Genomic DNA, 21,161 nt, shown 5'->3' on the forward strand with positions numbered 1-21,161 from the left:
ATTTCAAATACATTAGGCATGCAAAACCCAAATGAAATAATAACTACAATAAAATCTGATTTCCTATGCTTTTATTATAATGCACATACAGCATTATTCAGATTAGCCACTCCAAAACAGTCATGTATACAACCAACATAAATCTAGACAAGTTTAAATTATCCAAGAGCAAGTAACTAGCTCATTACTACTGCACGAAGAATCCACCTTCTATGACAAAGACATCATCTAATACCAACACAGACTCAGTAATACTAATTTGGTCTTATTTGGGACTACATTCTTCTGAAAAGCATTTTATAGATTTTAAGTGTTTTGTATCTACAACATACATCCAACAGGACATTTCTAAGATAAGAGAAAGTCATTCAAGATTGGCTTATTGAAAAGTAACACACAGCCATACTGGGAGGTTTTCAAATCTAGAAATCCTGATATTCCTAAAAATTAAGAAAACTATGTAGTGTATTTCTTTTTATAATTCAACAGCATTATCCAGTTTCCATTGCTATGAAGTTTTAATTTTTAGCCTCTCTTGAGACTACAAAGCTAGTAAAGCAATCTAACCTGTGGTTTTCCTCCTGACAAGGATCTTCACTCCAGCCAGCAGCTTCTGATTTGTCTGGGACTGAAGAATTCAATATTGAACTAACACTAAGACAGCGTTCATATCGTTCCAACATTCTTTTGATCTTTTCTTTAGATACACCATGAATGTTTCGCCTATGAATTAAAAGAAAACATTAAAAAAGAAACGTTTCAGATTTGTGCATTACAATGAGAGAAGAGAGTAATTTAATAATAATTTAATGATACTAAGTTTATGGTAAGACTAACCAGAGAATTCAGGGGGCCAGGGCAAAAGCTGTGAAAAAGCAATTCTTTATCAGTACACTAAGGCATTCCAAACAGGGCATCTCAGAAAAATCACTGCTCCACTTGACTTCTCCATCCCATCTGGTGGCCCTGTTCTGCAATAAGATGTTTTGCTTAATAGTAAAATCTAAAACTCTACCAATAATGCATCTTCTTCAAATAAGTATCAGAAACATACCATATCAGATCCTGACAATGATGCAGGATACCAAACTGGCTATGCAAGATGTCTGAATTCAGTCTTCCTTCTCTGGTTTTGCTAAACTAAGAACTCCTTGATCCTTGAGGAAAACTTATTCACCTATTATTTTGTATCCTTTGGCTACAAAGACATTAAATAGCAGTGACCCTAGTATTCATCCCAGAGGGACACCAGCCTCCTCTTGGACTTTGAGCCTGGCATCCAGCCAATTTTCTAGCTACCTTATTATTCACTTACATAGGGTTTACGTCTTGCCTATTTCGGCTCTATGACTGTGTAGAAGGTCCTGCTAAAGAGGTAAACAACAATGCTGATGCACAGGGGTTTGTCCCTCTCAAGCCATCAGGTGCCAATTGCCTTTAAATGTTTCTGCTGTCACTGAGTTTAAGTAAGGCAACAGACCAGCAGAATGCAAACCAGACCCAACCAGACATCATTTTTGCAACTTCAGGAACAGAAAGGAGCAGTCACTGTACCTTAAATGCACAAGAACTGCAATCATGAAACCATTACATAATATCTGTTGCTAATAGTATCTATTTTGTATGTAATTAGAATAAAGTGACAGGAAAAAAAAATCTTAATACATATAAAATCCCACAAATGTAAATGTTGTAGAAAAAAAATTTCAAGAACCTAATTATTATAGCAAAAAATCTTGGTTGATATCTTGCTACTTCACCAGCCACTGTACTAAGTGATACCTTTTTTAAAATCATAGTTCATAGACTGTGAAAGATATACAATCTAATATGAAATTTTCCTTTACATTCTTACCTTTCAAGTTCTTTTGGTTTAAACTTCCACCAAGTGTCTGGTTCTCGGAACATGACTTTGTATTTGAACTGCTGAGCCTGAATGAAAGAGGTATAAAATGAAACAAGCCACATCACCCATTTCTTATTTCTGTGAAAAGGCACATATCTAGCCTACTTCTTTAAAGATATTTTCTGTATTTTTTGAAACCAATCAAACATTTGGTATAACATACCTTTGTTCAGTGTTTCACTTCTGATTATACAAATGGAGATTTTTAAGAACATGTACATGCATCTCTTGCTGTACAATTATATGTGTGCCATGATCACTATTTTATATCCCTATAAATGTTCTAACTCTGAGACAAGACTGCAGAACAACTTCTCTTTCCAGGTATAGTACGCACACGTCCACAGCCTCTCCAAGACCAAAAAAAGCTCACTGTTTACATTCAGAGCTGACCAGACACGAGCCAATTCCAAAACAAGCAATTCAGTTACATTAAGACAGATACTGTGGGCAGCCTTCCTGCTCTATGAGAAACTTGAGCATGCTGCAAGTAAATAGTCCTCATATGGTCTAGTCTCATCATGACAGAAAAGGAACTCAAAATCTAATCAGGAGAAACACTGTGAGGAACTGTGTCTTTTCTCCTCATTCCTGTTTTCAAAAAAATTATCACCTTAACAAACCTCACATTTCCTGGAATAACTTTTTTGTTGTATCTTTATTTCAGTATACAGCAAAATCAAGGACATAATTTATGAAAGAATTGTTAATCTGACAATTGTAGATAAATGCAAGGATAATAAAATAACATAATTTTTACTAATAAAATTTTTAAGTCCCACTGTTCACTACTGTATTATCACATGCAGCCTACATAGACTATCAATTCAAAAGCTGTCAGTTCTACGTACTACACTCTCTAATGTTTCTATACCATGGTAGGAGAAATCTCAGATCTACTTTATTATATTATTTCTGTTAATCAGAACCAATTTTATAGAATAATGCAGTTCTGTAAGCAAAAAAAAATTACCACCCAAAACGACAAAATTACCACCCGAAACTACCACCCAAAACGACAGATGACCAACAGCAAAATAAGAGCTAGAATTTAAAACTACTGATGCTCATTTAGAAATGATTAGGCAGAACAGTGAGAAGCTCTAGAAAACTGAAGTATGAGAAACCTATAGAAGAGTTCAACAAGTTATTTAAACCATTAGTGGTAACTTTGGAAGTCAAATGTAGATTGCATTTATGCAGTACTAAATAAAACCTGGTCACTTTTAGTCACTAAAGGCACTACATTACTAACATAAAATAGTGCAGTAAAAAGTACATTATTTTGATTACATCGCTTCAATAAAAAATTATTAAATAAATCTGCATAACTTCAAACAAGCTAGTAACTCTAGCCCTCCAACTAGCCAGCTGGTATCTGCCTCTAGGTTATATTTAGGATGAAACTAAGACTGAGTTTGTAAGTTTCATGTAGCATCAAACATTACTCTCATTAAGTAGTGATGATTATATTTTTTAAGTAGCTTAGAATTTTACTGATCATATAAAAGAGGAACGGAACTCAGTTTCCTCAACAATATTTATTTTTTCTCCCAAGCACAAAGCACTTGGCTCTGTCACTTGGAAACGAGGCCAGGCCAAGACTCAGACATGAACAGAATATGACACTGGGTAATACGATTCCGTGTAACACTTTTCTTTGACTCCAGACTTCCTTGTGGAATAACAGCTAGGCTGAGAAAGACAATCACATTTGAAAACATACGTTGTTGCCACGCTGGTCAATAATCCCTTTTCACATCGATTAAATTGTAATACTAACCAAAGTAACATAGGGCTTCATCTCCCACGCTTGTATGTTGGTGTTGTCTATTATTATAGGAGAGATTCTCATTTCAAATGCTTCTTTGGCTGAAAGACACACATGTGCAAGAGAATGTGATACAGTTAATTTTGTTACAATAGGGTGTACATGTGACATTTATACTAATTCTCTAAATTTGTAATATTTTTTTAAGTAGGCAATCCATAATGATTAACCACTGTGTAAAGAACTCTTGCCACAGATTGATCTGTCTCAGAGTCCTCTTATTTTAAAAATTCCCCCCTCACATGTAATGCTACTGAGATATAGCATTATTCTTGTGAATTAACGTACATATGATAATCATAATCAAGGAATGAAAATGCAGATGTAAAATGCACCAAGATGACTAATCAATCAGTAAATTAAACTTAAAAAAACCTACATGATCACCTTAAAGTGGACTTCTTTGTTGCATACAAAATTCTTGGCTTTATAACAGTCTTAAGATAGTCCACTCTGTAAACTGCATAAAATATGAAAAAAAATCAAAAAAATTACATGTAATTTAAATATACAGTAGCAAAATGTTTAGAATGACTAGCTGTGAGATACACCACCATGTTTTTGTAGCTACATTAAAATGCGCCTGAACAATCAAAGTTATCATTCAATTACACATTTCTTATTAACTCATTTCTTCACTGATTAGAAATGTAAGAGTAGGAAAATGACCATGGTTGAAATTTAGCAAATAAAAGTTTAAAGAGTCATTCTGTGATGGGCTTAGCGAGAGCCACTATCAAAAAAATACACCCAGAAAAAATTCTGGGAAAAAAATTAATCATTTATTCTGTCTTGCTCTTATAATTTTGTTTTGAGTTTGCCAAGAACTTAGTGCTCAAGAGAAAAAATAATCAAGAGCAGGAAAATATCTGTGTAAGTTTCGTTTGTATTAACATCCTCATTGCCTATTGCATATGCATATGTAATGGCTCACCTCTGAAGAAATATTTCTGGGAGATGGTACAGATTACCACTCCAGAACTGGGACATAACCCAAAATACATACCGTGACAAAATCTGAGGACAAAACAATCTTTTGACAAAGACACTGGCATTTTCAATTGCAAAACACACAATGGACAGATGACTTCTGAGTTTGGGCTCATATTCTTTTACCACACACACATTAAAAAAAATACTTCTATGATGGGATAAATGCTTGTCCTATGACACAGGTATTACAAGACAGGCAGCTTTTAAAAAAGACACACAAGCGTTGAACTGTAAACAAGCAAATTAATCCCTTATTTACTTCTCACCTCGTTTCCTGTTCCAGTCATGTGCTTCCCCTAAGCAATCGGGATCATAATGGTATTGTCCATGTTTATAGAAGTAATCATCAGTACTAAGAATGATTCCATCTGGGTTATCCTCAAGCAAAGCCCTGTGGAAGATCAAGAAGTAAATAGCTTTTCCCCTTCTCCTCCCCAGCCCTGATATCTACTGCCATACATATGTGTATTTAGTTTCTTGCACAAAACCAAGATTATTTGGAATGGAAGCAGCGAATATAGGTAAGGGGAAAAAAAAAAAAAAAAAAAAACTGTTCAGGCAAAGATGATCTATAAATTTCCTTCTGTTTCCAAAGGCTGAGGATATCTAGGGGAAACAGCTGACAGGTTTCCTAAAAGTTTCATTTCAAAACAAGGGAGGTATTTTTCCATCTATATCTAGTGATGTAAATATGTGTGACAAATACATACATAGTCTGAATTGCGTCAAATATTTCAGGTGCCAGCTAAAGAAGCCTAAGCTTAATCTAGGCTTTTGGAGAGTTAGAAGAGAAATCAAGAATTCAACCCAAGAAGCTCCACGTGTACTACTTACAAAAAATAATTCCAACAGTGGAAATTTCTGCCTATAAAGAGCTAGTCTGTTTCCATTCATGTTATTGGAAGTAAACACCCAAAATGAACTTGAAGAACGCAGTAGACCTAATACCACTGCAATGTTCCTCTGCTGACATAAGATCCTTTGGCCAGTGACAGAAGTTAAAGCTAATCCTTCCTATTTCAATTCCTACTAGAGGTCAAGGAGCTGCAAGCAACTCAACTCTCTGCAATTATTATTACTCATCTTGCTGCATGTACCATGTAGCTGGCAATTAGGGTATAAGCATAACTATTTACAAATGTCAGAAAATTATCTCTGCCTGCACTGAATCCTGTACAAAATTAAGCAGTTTCTTTTAGAAGCTCACAATATAGAAGTTCTACCTTGCCAAATATGATTTTCCTGATCCTGGAACACCTCTGAGAAGAACAAGTACTTGACCTATAAGGTGCATCTTTTTTCTCATCATGTGACAAACAGGTGGCTGCTGTGCTTGCGAGAGGTTCAATTTTGAGTTTCTATCTTGATTTCCCCATACCTTCAGAGAAGGGTTGCTATCCCAGGCATTTGAAACCACTGGAGAGGAAAAAAAAAGTCCTTTTTCCAAACTCTTATAGTCTGAAACAGGTCTCCACTGCCCTGGACTGACAGCCACAGGAGTTACAAAGCTGTGACTTCCACTGGATGGATAAAACGTGGGAGCCATAAGATTCCAATGTTGTTGAGGTTGACAGGACGGTGTAGAACAATTTAAGTTGCAACCCTGCTGAGTTTGCTGAAAATCTGCAGGTTCTGGTGTTTTGAAACTGGATGTTTCAAGAGAGACATATGCCTCTGGAAGACAAGTGCTTTGCTGGCTGTTAAAGACAGTCACTACCTCTTCATGCTGTTCCAGGTACCCTGAATTAGGATTTCCAGTGACAGCTACTCCAAGTTCCAGAGGGCTTTGGGAGGATTCGCCAGAAGCAGAAGTCAGAATTTTTTGATCCAAAACAGTATCTTGTGTCTGTTCAGAATTTCCACATGATACTTCTCCATTCGATTGTTTACAGACTTCTGAAGCTACATCACACGAAACATGTATTTCTGACAAATCAGAATCTTCCAATATCTGTGCAACAGTGTCTGGTGCAGCTGGTGAGCTTCTCTGGATGCTCAGCTGACTCACTGGTGGCTGAGGACAGCAAAAGTTTTCTAAAAGCTCATTATTCGTCCCTGTTTGCTGTGGAAAAAGTAGGACATCACAAGCTGAATCAGATTTTTCCCACTCAGGAAATTCATTAAAGCCATCGTGTTCCACAGAGTGCTCATATACTATTTGGTCATTTGCAGAATTAGGCAATTCATCACTCGAGCTGTATCTCTGAACGGCATTTTCTATTAAGGAATCCAGTTCTTCAGTCAGCTGCATATCAGGTGATAGCACCTTTTCTTTTTCTTCTTCAGAATTACTTTGTTCTGCAGTACTTTCCCCCATTCTTTCATTTACAACAGATCTTTGCTGATTAACAAGGGCTGGCGATGATGCTACTGAATCAAAACCCATAGTTTTTGATGATGCTACTCCTTTGGCATGGGTGGACAGCTCTAGCAGATAATCCATAGCGTTTTCTACTGTTGAAATAGGTAAAGAGAATAAAACACGGTCAGCTGAACAAACACAAGCAGATATGAATGCAATTTGTTTACTTGAAGGAGTATTTCTCACAACTAAAGAGACAACCAAAAGACAGTTCACCAATTCATCTTTTAACACACCTTCTGGAACTGCCTTGATCTTTTTCTCATTAGAGGTAAAGGCAGAACTCAATACAGGCATATTGTAAAATAACAACCTAATAAGCATAAAAATTACTAAGGAAATATTATATAAAAATTATTAATTTTAACTGGGAAAAAATCAGAACTGGGTATTTAAATGGATACTCATTTCTAACCTATCTCATATAGGCGAAATAGTGTAAAATGAACTGAAAAACACTACTGAGGACTAAAGAGATATAAGTATACAAAATACGTTATGCCTAGGCCCAAATGAAAATGTCATACCTAATATAGTCTGAAAAAAACAGTTAATTAATTCTTTGTAAAGCCACTAAATGGAGTAGAAGTTGGCTGCGATCAACACGAACAAAATGAAAACCTGACATAAGTATCATCTGAGCCCTAAAGCTAAGCTTTTGTTTCCTGAAAAACAGTGCAGCAACAAGTCTAAGTCCATTGAAGTGCAATTCTTTCTGCACACACGTTAAATAAAATCTTCCTTGTCCCTCCATCTTCTCTACTATTTGAGAGCAACTTATTACTCACATGAAAAGATGCTAATCTTTCAATTTTTAAACTATTGTTAATAGTACAATGCAATAATGAACATATTTACTGAAGTCTCCAATAAGTTTGCTGATAAGTGTGTTATTCTGATAAAGGTAAATCTTATTAAGACTTCAAAGCATGAATCAGTAATTTGATCAATTTCAATTTTAAAAGGAGGAACAATCATAGCAAAAAACATGAGCGTTATAAACTCCATACAATTTCAGTAAGGTAAAAACAGGAATAACAGCAGTCCCTTCAATGGTATCTAGCTTTCACTTGTATAAAAATATGCCAAACTCTGCCTTCTATGCAAATACTCTTAGAAAAATCTCAGCTAATCACATCTGATCATATGAATACAGACTGATTAAAATGCTCCATATAGGACATTATCCTGCTAAATACCTCCTCAGATGTTGCTATCCACCACCTCACCCATTACTTTTATTATAAGTGAATGAAGTTGTATGTAGAAGAATTTCAAAGCCACAAAAGCATAGGAACGACTGGGCACAGACATGAAAATAGTCTGCCAGGAGAGGTGGGTATGTAGCTTGGCAGAACACAGGTGGAGAAACAGTCCAAGCACGGCTGCAAAGAATTCAACATGACAAACAGAATTTACCCCACAAAAACTAATCATCAGTGGAGATGACAAGATGACAGTGCAAAAGAGAAAGTAAAACAAAATCCCAATTCAAGTATTTAAAGTAAAGCAAACGCTGCCAGGACCACATACTGTGTATCATTGTCATAAAAAAATTGTGATTTACAACATCAAAATACCCCTCCTGCAGAAACAGTTTATGCATCTAGCAGATATGGCACAGAAACTAATTGGGAAAAGCAGATTCTCCTCACAACTCTACCAAAGCCTGCTCTGTGTCACAGAACAAGCCACTTAAACTGTACCTCCATTTATGGAGCACACTGCTACTGCAAATTACCAGCCTCACAGAAACATTGTCAAACTTCAAGAATCTTGCACGGAAAGAGCTACAAAATTTCAAAATATTATGACTCACCTACTCATTAAAAACTAAACTCACAAATATGCTTGCAACACCCACACCAGCTTTTCTGTAGTCGTGCTAGTTAAGAGCCGCGTGCGTATGGAACAAAACTGTAATGCCAACTGTACATTATTTACCTTTAAAATCACATTCAGACAGAACCATATAAACCACACTAGGATCTAGGTCAGAAAACATCTCTGACATGCCGTTGAAGAGCTCTTCCTTATTGACACTCTGCACTGCTAGTGACACTGAGCGGCCTGGGTCCCCTTGGAACACACCAAAAGCAGTTCTGTCAGAATTGCCATTCTTCCGTGAAGGGCTCCCACCAGTTTTCCTTCTCCGCGGCATTTTATTTTCTAAAAAATCCACTTGCTTTTCGTTTTAGCTTCTTCACATGAGGCTGACACCACCAAGCTCAGAAATCACCAAAAATCTCTTGTAACTGGGATATGCATAACAGAAATAGCAGACCTGGAAAAAAAAGAGAACAGAGAAATTTTAATAAAATACACAGTCACATTTCCATGTCTCCTATTTAGATAGCTAAAAGATCAAACACACACATCAGCATCCAGGAAAGCATTTTCAAGAAGGCTGCCTTTCTTCTTTTCAAATGACTGACAGCTAAATAGCAGACTTATTTTCCAACTAACTAGATACTGAATCTGCATCTGGAAGAGAGAACAAATAAAAATGGAGCTTAGAAGAAAAATCCAGAAGAGTAAAGGAAGCCAAGCAAGGCAGACAGTTCACAAATATTCCTCTGCCAACACCTACTAAACATTCTACTAAAATTCACAAACTTTGCTCCTCTCACAAAAGTACTGGAAAACATAAGAGACATCTCCAAATCTTCCAGAAGTTCTTCATGACCTCCTCCCCCCCAGCCCTTGATTTTTTTTTTTTTTTTTTTTTTTTTTTACAAGTAAACACCTGGGATTCCTCAATGTTCAAGCACTAGCACAGGTTGCCCAGAGAAACTGTGGAGTCTCCAACCTTGCAGATTCTCAAAACTTGGCTGAACATGGCCCTGAGCAACCTGCTTCAGGTGACTTCAACTTGAGCAGGTGGGTCAAACCAGATGACATCCTGAAGTGCCTTCCAACCTCTGCCTGTGTGTGGTTTTTTTAATCGTTAAAAACATTTTACAGCTTTATAAGCCATAAAGTAAGAAGAGGCTTCTGTCCACCCCACCACCACCACTTCTGCCATGAAGCTTTTGAATATACCTAGTTAAAACATTATGGCATCTATAGTAACTGCAATTGCTGCATTAATCTTGTATAGAAAAGGAAAGCGATTATTAATTGAAGTAAAGCACAGAGTGATCTCACTTTTTTCTTTGTATCAAATAACACCAACTAATTCATAATTTTTACAAATAATTATTTAGGAAACCTTGGTAAGACTGAGAATCTTAATTTAATTACAGCAGAGTCACTATTTAATGACAACAGTTACCGAGTAGGCCATAAAATACCTGTTTCTATATAAAGATTATTTTGCCAGTGATGATCAATTCAATGTGTGCAGATAAATCAATGGCAGCACTTTCAAGTAGACACTTAGTCCTTTCCTCCCTGGATCACTGGCATACAAATGATGATGTCAGAACAGTGCCAGATTCAGACAGCTCTTCTCCATTATTCTTTGGCAATCACTTCCAGCAACCAAGAGAAGTATCATCTAGAAGAGGGTAGACTGTTATGTTCCCAAGTTACAGGGAAAAAAAAAAACAAACTACAGGATCCCAGAAGTTTCCACCTTTCTACCATATGTATATGGGCCTTAGACAAACAAGACAGATGTCTGAAACAATTAAGAGATCAAGGAATTCTGAAATGCTCAACAAAGAAAACAATACACAGGAAAAGGAAGAGTTGGACTTAAAACAAAGGAGATGGCAGTAGAAGATACTGGTTGGCCAGACTGAGCTGGGACAATTGCAGCTGTTTTTTTCACTACATTTTTTTTTCAATTCACCTCTCTGAGGCCATCTTTACACCATTCTTACTGTCACAAAAACTTATTCAAGCAAGACAATTAATAAAAAAGAGTAGTTATAGCAAGTCATGTTTCTCAAACATTTATTTCTAATTCATTCATCCTCCAGCCAGTAAAACAGGTTGAGACCTAACTTCACCCAATGTGTCAGTGCTAAAAAATGTGATTGCTCTTCACTAAAACAGGTTCAGTGACAAAGAAAAGATCCTGCAAGGGAGGAAGGTATTCACGCACCTTGACTCTACGGAACACCAAGAGACTTTAAGCAGAAGACTTCAAGTGTTGTCAGTGTTTTAATCTGACTCTATAACAATGATCAACCCTGTAAGGACCTGCTGCTGAAAAACATGCTCTGTAGCTAGGACTTTTAACAACCAATTGCCTTACTTCTCTATAGGATGTTCCCTTTCCAATGCATTTCCTGCATTAGGCTGTGTATCCCACTATGGATTAGGATGTCTTACTCTAATGATCTAATGAAGCCACACACTTCAGTCTGTATGAATCTCAATTAGCAAATTTACACTGCATTGCTTCAGGATTTTTGAGGACTGGACTGTTTATCGCAATTAATCACAGAAGGGAAAAGAAGGCAGAAGGGAAAAAGTCATCTGTCACCTCAGAATTTACACACAGGTCAAACTCTGGGTAACTCCCACTACACCCACACATGCTAAGGCAATGCACAAATCCACATTTTTGTCCCATCTCTCTGCCTAAAGTCTTAGTAAAGTTGTAGGAATTGTTAAACCTGACAAAAAGATCAGGATTTCATTTAAAATAAGGTATTTACCATGGCCAGTATCACAGACAGATATTTTGACAGAATCTCCTTTGTTTATCATAATATTTACAATGAAATTCCTGGACAGAGTCCTGGGCACTATCTTCTGTTGATATTACCAAGCACAATAAAAGCAAATAAAAATAGATGCCTGCGCACATACAAAGCACAATCTACTCTATTACATAAGAGATAACACTAACACGCTCAACTGAAAGGAACAATTTTCACTTGCTTTTAAGAGCGTGCCCTGAACTTTACAGAAGATTTTATCTAGGGACTTTCCTCTTCATATATTCAAGTTTCTCTTTTTGAAAATTAGTTTAGTACAAAAGTGGAAATAATTTTCAATAACCCAATAGCCAGACTTGCAGGTCAGCTTTATTTATTGGTTCTGGATAACATAATAATATAATAATCAGTCTGCAGTTTTCTGTGGGTGAGGAGCGTGTTGTCCCCCCCTCCTCCCCAGATGAAAATGGAGTAGTTGTAACATAATGATTTAGAAGAGCAGGGCTGTGCTGAACACACTGAAAGGGAATTCTAGACAATTAGCCAGAGGCTGCAATACACTCAGATATTCACTACTCAGTTCTGGGTACGCCGTTCGACACACATCCAATTAAAACAAACAGCTGTTTCATTTCAGCACTGATAAAAAACAATACTCCTGTGACAGTCTCAACTTCACCTTTAAAAACAAGGCAAAACAAAAACCACGAGCACCTCCTCAATCATAGTTCTTTAGAAATACACATCTCCTGACATTAAGGATTTCCTCCCAAACAAGCATACGTACAAATATCTGCCCATGAGAGAATTACCTTCCAAATTAAGCAATCTTACAAATAAAAGAGATATTAAGACACCTGCATTCTCTACAAGATAAGATCATTTTCAAACCCTACCAACCTATAGGAGAAAAAGTAGACTTTAACATCTTCATCTTTCTAGCTGGCCAGAGTTTATTTCTGGTGGTAGATTATGAACCTCAGGCAGTACTGCTACCCCTAAGGAGCTGGATGGATGCATCACAGACATTCTGTAGGCACAGACACACAGAGCCAGTGATCAGCATCCACAACAGGCAGACCAGGCACTACAGAAACAGGCAGGTACCAACATAATCAGCCCAACACATTTTTCTTTTCTGTTTGACAGACAGAACAACGAAGTGTAGAGAAGTGGCCAACCTGGCACAAGAAGAGCATGGACCAAGATCTCAAGTCTTAGTCCCAGCATCTTATTAACAACATTCAACTTTCCTCTCCAGAGAAAGGAAAAGTAATCATTTCATAACCAAGTTCTAAGAATGTGTTTAAAATTCTCCAAGGGGAAAGAACAAAAGATGACCAATGTTTCCAACAAATACAAAGTGTCTGTCGGTTATACAGAAGATGAAAAATATGTAAGATTTTTTTCACCCCCTCTCCATTTTTTGCACTCTCATACCAAAACTGATAAACTAATTGATGAAGCATTGCAGCCTTAAGAAAATATATTAAAAAAATCTTCCATACAGCATGAAGTCAGTTTAAATCACTGTACTTACTGCAAAGGAATTCTCTTGCAGACACATGTTCCGATATGTTCCATTTTATTTTCATTAATACAACTGCCCATAGAATAAATTAATCCAAAAGAGCACGTGCGTAATAGTCACCCTAGTCAGACTCCTCACACTAAGGAGGAAAAATGTAGAAAGAAGAAAACCCCTCCAGAATCCACCACAGGTAAAGTAAATTCTAACTTTAACTTAATTGTAACTTATCCTTAGAAAAAAGATGAAACTGTACTCTTTCTTATGACACATAATATAAAGAATTTGAAACATTTAAACTATCCAAATAGAAAATTGGAGAGGGGTGTGAGAGGGAAATCCCCAAGACCCTCCAAAACCAAATTTGCTATTTTTAAAAGATCTAAGATCTCATTTATGTTAGGAAGTAGTGCTAACATGGTCTTGTCATACACAAGCCATCACATTGCTAACCAGTACTGTGGAATCTGCATACTTACAGTGAATAATTCTTCTAGAACTTTGAAGAAATTAAAAAAAAAAATTAACAGCCTACAGATGCATTTTCTAAAATTAAGCTAAAAGGCACAAGTCATATAAGCTCCCATATAAGAGTTTGGTTTTGGGGGTGGTGTTTGGTTTTTTTTAGTTTTGGTTTGCTTTTGGTTTTGGGTTTTTTTAAAGAATTTCTTAATTTCAAACTACATAAAATATTTATCATGTAATGTTCATTTGAATCTTTTGGCTTTTAAAAAACACACACATGTATATATATTGATTTGCTGGAGACTGAAATAATCTACATTTGTAATTCAGGTAAAGTCATAATGGCATAGAACTTACATTTTTAGCTTTACTGAGTTGCCCCGCAGTAGGTCCCTTCTCATCTTTCCAAAACCACCACTGATGGCACATTTAATAAAAATCTGCTGTTAAAAAATATAATGTACTCTTCTGTCAGGAAACCATACTTTCAAACATAGAAATTAGACGTCAGCAGATGTGGATGCTCCCTTCTGGCAAAGGAATGATTAGAACACAAATTAAAATTGATATTTTGATCACAGATCATACAACTTTAAGCAGAGTTTTAACACTGAGCAATACACATAGCTGTGCTTAATCTACTAAAAACAATTAACACTTTACTGACAAAGTACCCAACATGCCAAGTTGAGCTCAAATGTAAGTTTTGCTAAGGATACCTACTTGATTTCAGCTACTGATTTCTCATCTGAAAAAGCTGACTTACATCAGGTAAAGAAATAACAAACGGCAGCAGAGTATGTTAGGAATAAAAGTAAGTTTCCTCACTTGTCATTCCACTTGGTTCTTCACCACAGGTCTTAAGCATCTTGAAAAGGTTTACATATCCATGCCTGTCAAGAAGAGATCTGTTCCATCATGTGGGGAATTAGGCAAAGAAAACCTGGAACATCAAAATCAGAATGTTACTTACAGATACACCACCAACTGTGCCCTACCAATGCTAAAAAACTGCACTTCTGCTCCAAGAGGCTGCAAACTCCTAATTACAGCATGTACACACCAAAGATCTTATATGTAGTCAAAGCCTGACTTAATTCCAGTGTACATATCAGCCTAATCAGCCTAGAGCTCCCTTTCCTGACAACAACCTTATGCTTTCAATCAAATTAAAATCAGTTTTAAAAAATAAAAAGCAACAAACCAAACACCTATGAGCAGACACACCTAAATCAGGTAAAGAATTTGGAACAAATACTCTGTCGCACTTCTAGCACGGCAGGTTGAGGACTCAACTACCTTTTAACAGTCTTCACAAGAGATGGAGAACCTCATCTCCTGCTACACATCCAACCTCATGCTCCAAAGCATTAAGAATTGTCATCAAAACATACACAGCACTTCTCATAAGCAAGAACTGACAATGAGGATCCAAATTTATGAAGTAAAGGACAGGCTGCAGACAGAGAACGCTATTCACCCCACTTTCAAACATGGGGTTTCACAAAAAACACACCAGGAAAGGCTTAATTTTACAGAATATTTCCTCTCTGAATAAAAATTCAGCATAGAAAGAATGAAAAGGCTGCAGTGTACCTGCTAACACTGTAACGCTACGTTATTTCCACTACTCAGATTTCTGCTTTCTGAATCAGACTCTACAAAACACAGTCATGAAAACACAAAAGTTATTTCCACATTTTTTCACTTGCACTTTGAAGTCTCATAAATGGAGCAAAACAAATATTTAAACAGAAATAGAGAAAATAGATAGAGAAAAAAGCATCCGATTAAATCAAACAGACCCAATCATTCTACTTTCTAGCTGTATTTACACAAGCTTTCTGAAAAATGTTTGAGTCCCCTCTCTAGAAAACACAAGGTAAAAAAGAGAAGTAATAAAAGGAAATGCCTTCCAGCAGATTTTTCTCAATAAGCGTAAGAATAGCAAAGGAGACAGTTTGAGAACCTTTTGTGTTCTTCCATTTCTGCCAGTAGTCAGCAACAGAACAGGCCACCTAAACACTTTGTTATTTAATGTGAAAATCTATACCCAGCTAGAGACTAAGCATTTTTAAAAACACTTCAAGCATCTCTCCTGCTCTTTTTCTTCTCCCACTCAGTGTTATTACTACTGGTTGTTCCAAGGGCTTTGGCTATTTCAACAGTTTTAACTAAGGTCCTCTTTCTCACATCAAATTCTCTCAAAGTGCAAGACACTGATACATACAGCTCAATACACTTGCTGTATGCAATCTGCTCTGCTAGAGCGTTTTTTTCCACTTCTGTGATTTTTAAGCCTTATGCATGGCCTGGACCAGAGGCAGATTCGTTTGAGGCAGCAGCAGAAAATAAATCTTGCTTTGAGTACAAAACAAAATCTTTGTCCATCAAGTACACAGTTCAAGGGTACAAAACCAGCCCCAACCTCATCCAAAGCAGCTTTGGAAGTAAATACAACTTTAAGGATGCACAGAGCCCTGTTCGCTAGGAAGGACTCAAAGGCTGGTCTCCACATGCTGTGTCATGAGGAGAAGTCAACCTGCAGTGACAGTCAGCTGGTGTATGACTAGTGACAGAAGCCATCGAACTCCACATCACGCGGTTCCCTTTTAAGCCAGAAAGCTGCTCATGCTAGAGGTCCTCCATACAGGTGAGCACAAGCTCACAGAAAGGTGCTCTCTCCCAGACAGGTATGAGTAAAGCAGTGAGGGAGGAGGAAGAGAGCCACCAGTAAGCACATTCTCCAGCACCAGGTCTGCTTGGTAAGGACTACTTTTGCACTCTCCTTCCTCTTGCTGTGGGGTGAAGGTTAAAGCCTGGGAGGTGGAAAAAAAAACAAGGAGCCTTGGGATTATAGACCACACAGATATGCAGCCTGACAAGCTAGAGGGAAAAAAAAAAATAAAAATAAAATATCAACAAGCAGTTGTTTTCCTTGTTTAGGTGGAAAGGGTTGTTGCTTGGTTTTGGGGATTTTTTATTTTTGTTTTTTCAGGAAATAATAGAGTCTGCAAAATGTCTTTCCAGCCCTAGGAGAGCTAAGAGTTATGAAATCCTTTTATAACTTCTCCCCTGCCTTCTTTGGTAGCTTCCCATACAGCTCACGAGTGTGGTCACCCATGCCGAACTCAGCTTTGAGGGAGATCTTCCAGGAGGCAGAGCTCTTGGACTAGCTGGGCTGTCCCCACTGCACACTCCACACAGCCGGGCTGCTTTGCCCAGCTCCCAGAGCAATGTAAGAGGCTGCAGCAAAGGAGACAGGACTTGCAGTTACGCTGGCGCTTCTGCAGTTTCCTACCCGCAATCAGTACTGCTGCTTAAGATCATATTCCTGCTCTACATTATAAAGCAGAAACTGAGATTTGGAAAGAGAGAACTCCTGCCAGATGGAGCTGAAACTTGCCCATGCCATGTTTCCAGAGACTCTGTCCAAAAGTCAGGCTGAAGGGCAGTGAATAAAAGTAACACGTCTCTGAAGAATAAGTTTCTCAGCACAACAGGATTTCCTTTCACATCCTCTCCAGATGAACTTGTCTCTGAGAAGCCTTCAAACAGACAGTAGCGCCTGGACGTTGTAATTCAAGACTTGGTGCCTCCCTGAGTTGCTGGAAATAGCTTGTAATTTTTTATAAATTGGAAATATCTAGTTAAGAAGCTATGATACAGTCTAATGCATAAAGTATTGGAGGCTGATAAAAAAAAAAAAGGAAAAATATAACACTATAAAGCTGAGCAAAATTCCCCTAATGAGGTTAATTTTAATGCTGCTATATTCTGCTATATTACTGTTTCTTAAGGATTTGTGGGTTGTTTTTTTTCTGTGACTGAGACCTGGCCAGAGGAAGAGCACTTATTTTAGTGCTTGGAAAGCCAGCAAAAGGGCAGCAGAGGGGCGAGTAGCGGGGGGTGAAGACTGGTTCCATCAAGATGAGAAGATACTGCAAAAGAGGAGTATTACTGAAGATCACAGGTGACGTTTATTATTATGGGCATGCACATGCAGGTGGCATTATGGAGGAAGGAAAAGTGGAAAATCAAATGTATACTTATTTAGAGTTTTCTGCACCAGCAGCAGTCAGGGCTGGCAATAAATGCAAATGCTGCTTCCCCAAATCTTGGCGTCTTTTAGCTGCTGATGCAAATGAAGACAGATTTACTTCCTTCTTATAGATGATGCTGCAACTCTAACAAGGCTGGGATCAAAGGGAAGTGGCTGTTAAAGACTCAGACCCAGAGCATGAATCTTCAGACCTGTGTAGACACCTAACAGGGCTTCTGCAATGTGACCAGGTCTTGGTTCTGCTGCTTCCCCATACAAAGGCTTCTCAGCTCCACAGCTTTCCCCTCTGTGCGATACACAAAATGACTCAAAGGCAACACTGTCTGGCCAACTTTCTGCAGTATAATCTCTTCCTACCTTAAGGTCTGCTGAAGACCTTCAAGCCCATGACGCATACAGTGCTGCACCCTGGTGATCCCCAGCTGCCACTTCCCTCCTAACTGCCTCACACAGTTTTCAGTTCTGAGACTCTGAATGAAGGTTTGTTGGGACAAGAAAGCACAAGAAGCTTTTGAACTTCAGCATGGGCTCAAATACAGAAACAAAAAGACGACGTGTTCAGGTTTGCAGAAAGCACTTGCAAGAACAGGAGACCGATGAGAAGATCACGCCAGATCACGCCAGAAGATCATGCCAGAGCATCTGAGCACAAGGTGAGCTGGACCACAAACCAGATTTTTCACCAAGGTGTTATCTATTACGCAGTGACCTCAGAACAATAGCGGCCACCTCAGGAAGCTGAGGAGTCAGGTTGGGAAGAGACATAAAGCAGTTTGTGAACTTTGCTGGTGGTCCACATACAACAGCAACATGAGAACCACTCCAGAATTTCCCAAACAGGAACATCACTTAGTCCAACTCACTTCAAGTTGCATCATACAATTACATCTTTAAAAAAAAAGCAAGAAACCAAATCACATAAAGAAAGCAATACAGGAATGAGAATAGGTTATTCATACAGACATCCTAAACATTTTCTGGGGGAAAAAAAAAAAAATATAAAAATCATGTATCAGGTCCTAGGCTGGAAACTACATTACACAGACCTATCAGGGCAATTATATCTACTTCATATGCTCAAATGCCCTTCCATTGCTGAAGCCACTAGGCCAGTTGAACATAGCACACACACAGCCATTACATAGCTATTAAAAAGATAAAAACTATTTTCAGCTTACTGTAAACCACAGATAGATGATCTCACCTTGATTTGTACATCAACAAAAAACTTACAGACTCCAATGACTATCATTACTTACTTGATAGAGACTTAAACCTGCCATTTACCTTCACAAAGTAGTTCACACGAGTTCACCTTATGTGACCGGAAAAAACATCAGCCAGGTCCGTTTTAATGGTGGTTCAAGTTATCACAGGCAATTTTTGAGATGGAACACAGATCAGTTACAAAAACCAACTCACCGGGAGATGAAAAATCCCCAGTAGAGTCATGAGAAGAAACAGCTGGAAAACTTTAACCTTTGGAAAACTTTAACCTTTTCCATAACCACGCAGGACTCAGAAGAAAATATCAATGTACAGCCTCACATAATTTTGAAAGGCAGTGTAATTGACAGCTAATTACTGCCCTACTGACATTTTTATAGTAGCAGAGCCTCTGTAAGAAAAACAAAGGCAGCAACTTCCTCAAACTCAATAATTAGTAATTCAGGAACTTCAGAGCTAAATTCGCATGCAGAACTCTATATTCAAAATAATAACTATACTGATGATGTCAGCCATTTAGCATAGACTACAGACCAGTAGACAGGCAGAAGTAAAAGACAAGACACCATGCAACACCTCAGAACTCCCCACAAAGTCCCTATTACAACGTATTTATACACTACTTCAAGACAACATTAATTCTGTCCTGTAAAATGGACAAGGTCACAGGTAACAATCCACCTACTTCATAAAGTGAAACAGCTGTAAGTATATCATAGATGTTTCCTAACACCATGCCTAGGCTAACATTTCTGTCAGGTACTACTGGACTTTCACATTGGTAACACCAAGAACCTCGCTTCTCTCTACACCAGTGCCTTGCCCAGCTGAAATGCATTAATGTTAATCCAATAGAAGAAGAGGTTTTTTTTTAAAAAAGTATAAAAAAGACCACCAAAAAAAAAAGTGGAACTCCAGACTTAAAACCGAAACACAACAGGAAAAAGGCTATAAAGAAGAAATTAAAATATTTTTAAGATGGGCTTTGATGCTGTTAAATTTATTTCGCAAGCTCTTCACATAGTCTGTAGGAACACAAAGTACTGCAACTTGAGAGTGCTGTAAACACATGACACAAGCGAGCCCTGCCCTGGTCACCGGGACTGTACCTGGATGATTCAGGGCTAAAACTCTCATGTTAACAAACGCGAACCATACTTCATTTTTTCTGCCCTTCTGTAATTTGCTTCAGGTTTATATCTCAACCTTTGGCTCTCTAATCACGTCCCAAGAACACATTATCTATAGCTTTTACTCCAGTGAAGGTGAAATGGATGAAGCGCAACCTGATTATATTCTCTGTTCTTTTGCCTTACCTTAAATATCCAATACACTTAAGTTCTATGTTAATTATTCTCATCTTTCAACTGCAGGGTCCTACTGAAAGACTTGCAATGCATACTAAACTTTCTCAAGACGCCCGATAAAAACATTTTAAGTGACTCTTAACAGTCAAACTGTTCTTAATTATTTAGAACAAGAGTTAAGAAATGTAGCAGTAAATACGTTTGGGGTTTTTTTTCCCCCTCTCCTTTGAAGTCAGACTCCTCCAAAGCCCCAGTGACCTTATGGCACCTGATCAGAAAAACTGCAGACCGTGCCCAAAACAGGTGGGAATATTAGGCAACGAAGGACACAAAGAACCACCCGATAAACACATCTGAGCGGTTCTCAACTGTTCAAACCGAACGGCCCCTTGAAGTACTAAAACCCCTTTGGCTTCATTTTGCACAAGGTGAATTTAACTTGCGAGGCTCTGCTCTTTGGAAGACGCTTTTAGAGCTCAGGGACACCCCACGCCGTTTGCTAGGGACAAAGGGGCGAAGCCTTTCCACCGCCCGGGGGCCGCCGCACAGGCCGCGGCCGCCGGCGGAGCAGGGCACGGCCACCGCGGCTCTCCCCGGGGCGGCAGCCGGTGTTTCTGCGAGGAAAGGCCTCCTCGCACACCGAGGGGCGAGGAAGGGGGAGCACGGCAGGCAGCTGGCACCTCACACCGCAGCCTTCGCCACCACGCCGGGAAGCGGCGACCCAGCGGCCGCTGCAGCCGCGAGGCCCCCAGGAGGGCACCGGGGGCGGACAGGCCCCAGCGGCGGCGGGGCTCACCCTCCGCTCCCCCGGCCCCTTCCCCGCGCAGGGTAAGCCGCTAGCGGGGGCTCGCGACCCGCGGCGGAGC

General features: G+C 38.5%; 1 protein-coding gene across 5 annotated transcripts in view; it reads right to left on the reverse strand.

The window, feature by feature from the left end:
- N4BP2 (NEDD4 binding protein 2) overlaps window positions 1-21,161 on the reverse strand; it is a 57,589-nt gene that overhangs the window by 18,254 nt on the left and 18,174 nt on the right. For all 5 annotated transcript variants that reach the window (XM_014957773.1, XM_014957774.1, XM_014957775.1 and 2 more), the window contains 8 exons: window positions 14,527-14,641; window positions 14,056-14,228; window positions 9,037-9,376; window positions 5,954-7,184; window positions 4,997-5,121; window positions 3,690-3,778; window positions 1,856-1,932; window positions 568-723 (listed from right to left, as the gene is read on the reverse strand). In XM_014957773.1, the coding sequence (XP_014813259.1) occupies window positions 568-723; window positions 1,856-1,932; window positions 3,690-3,778; window positions 4,997-5,121; window positions 5,954-7,184; window positions 9,037-9,253 (1,895 nt within the window). In that variant the 5' untranslated portion in view covers window positions 9,254-9,376; window positions 14,056-14,228; window positions 14,527-14,641. The remainder of the gene's footprint in view (window positions 1-567; window positions 724-1,855; window positions 1,933-3,689; window positions 3,779-4,996; window positions 5,122-5,953; window positions 7,185-9,036; window positions 9,377-14,055; window positions 14,229-14,526; window positions 14,642-21,161) is intronic.

This window comes from Calidris pugnax, unplaced genomic scaffold, assembly GCF_001431845.1.
Source record: "Calidris pugnax isolate Ruff unplaced genomic scaffold, ASM143184v1 scaffold349, whole genome shotgun sequence".
In the NCBI taxonomy this organism is placed as follows: Eukaryota; Metazoa; Chordata; class Aves; order Charadriiformes; family Scolopacidae; genus Calidris; species Calidris pugnax.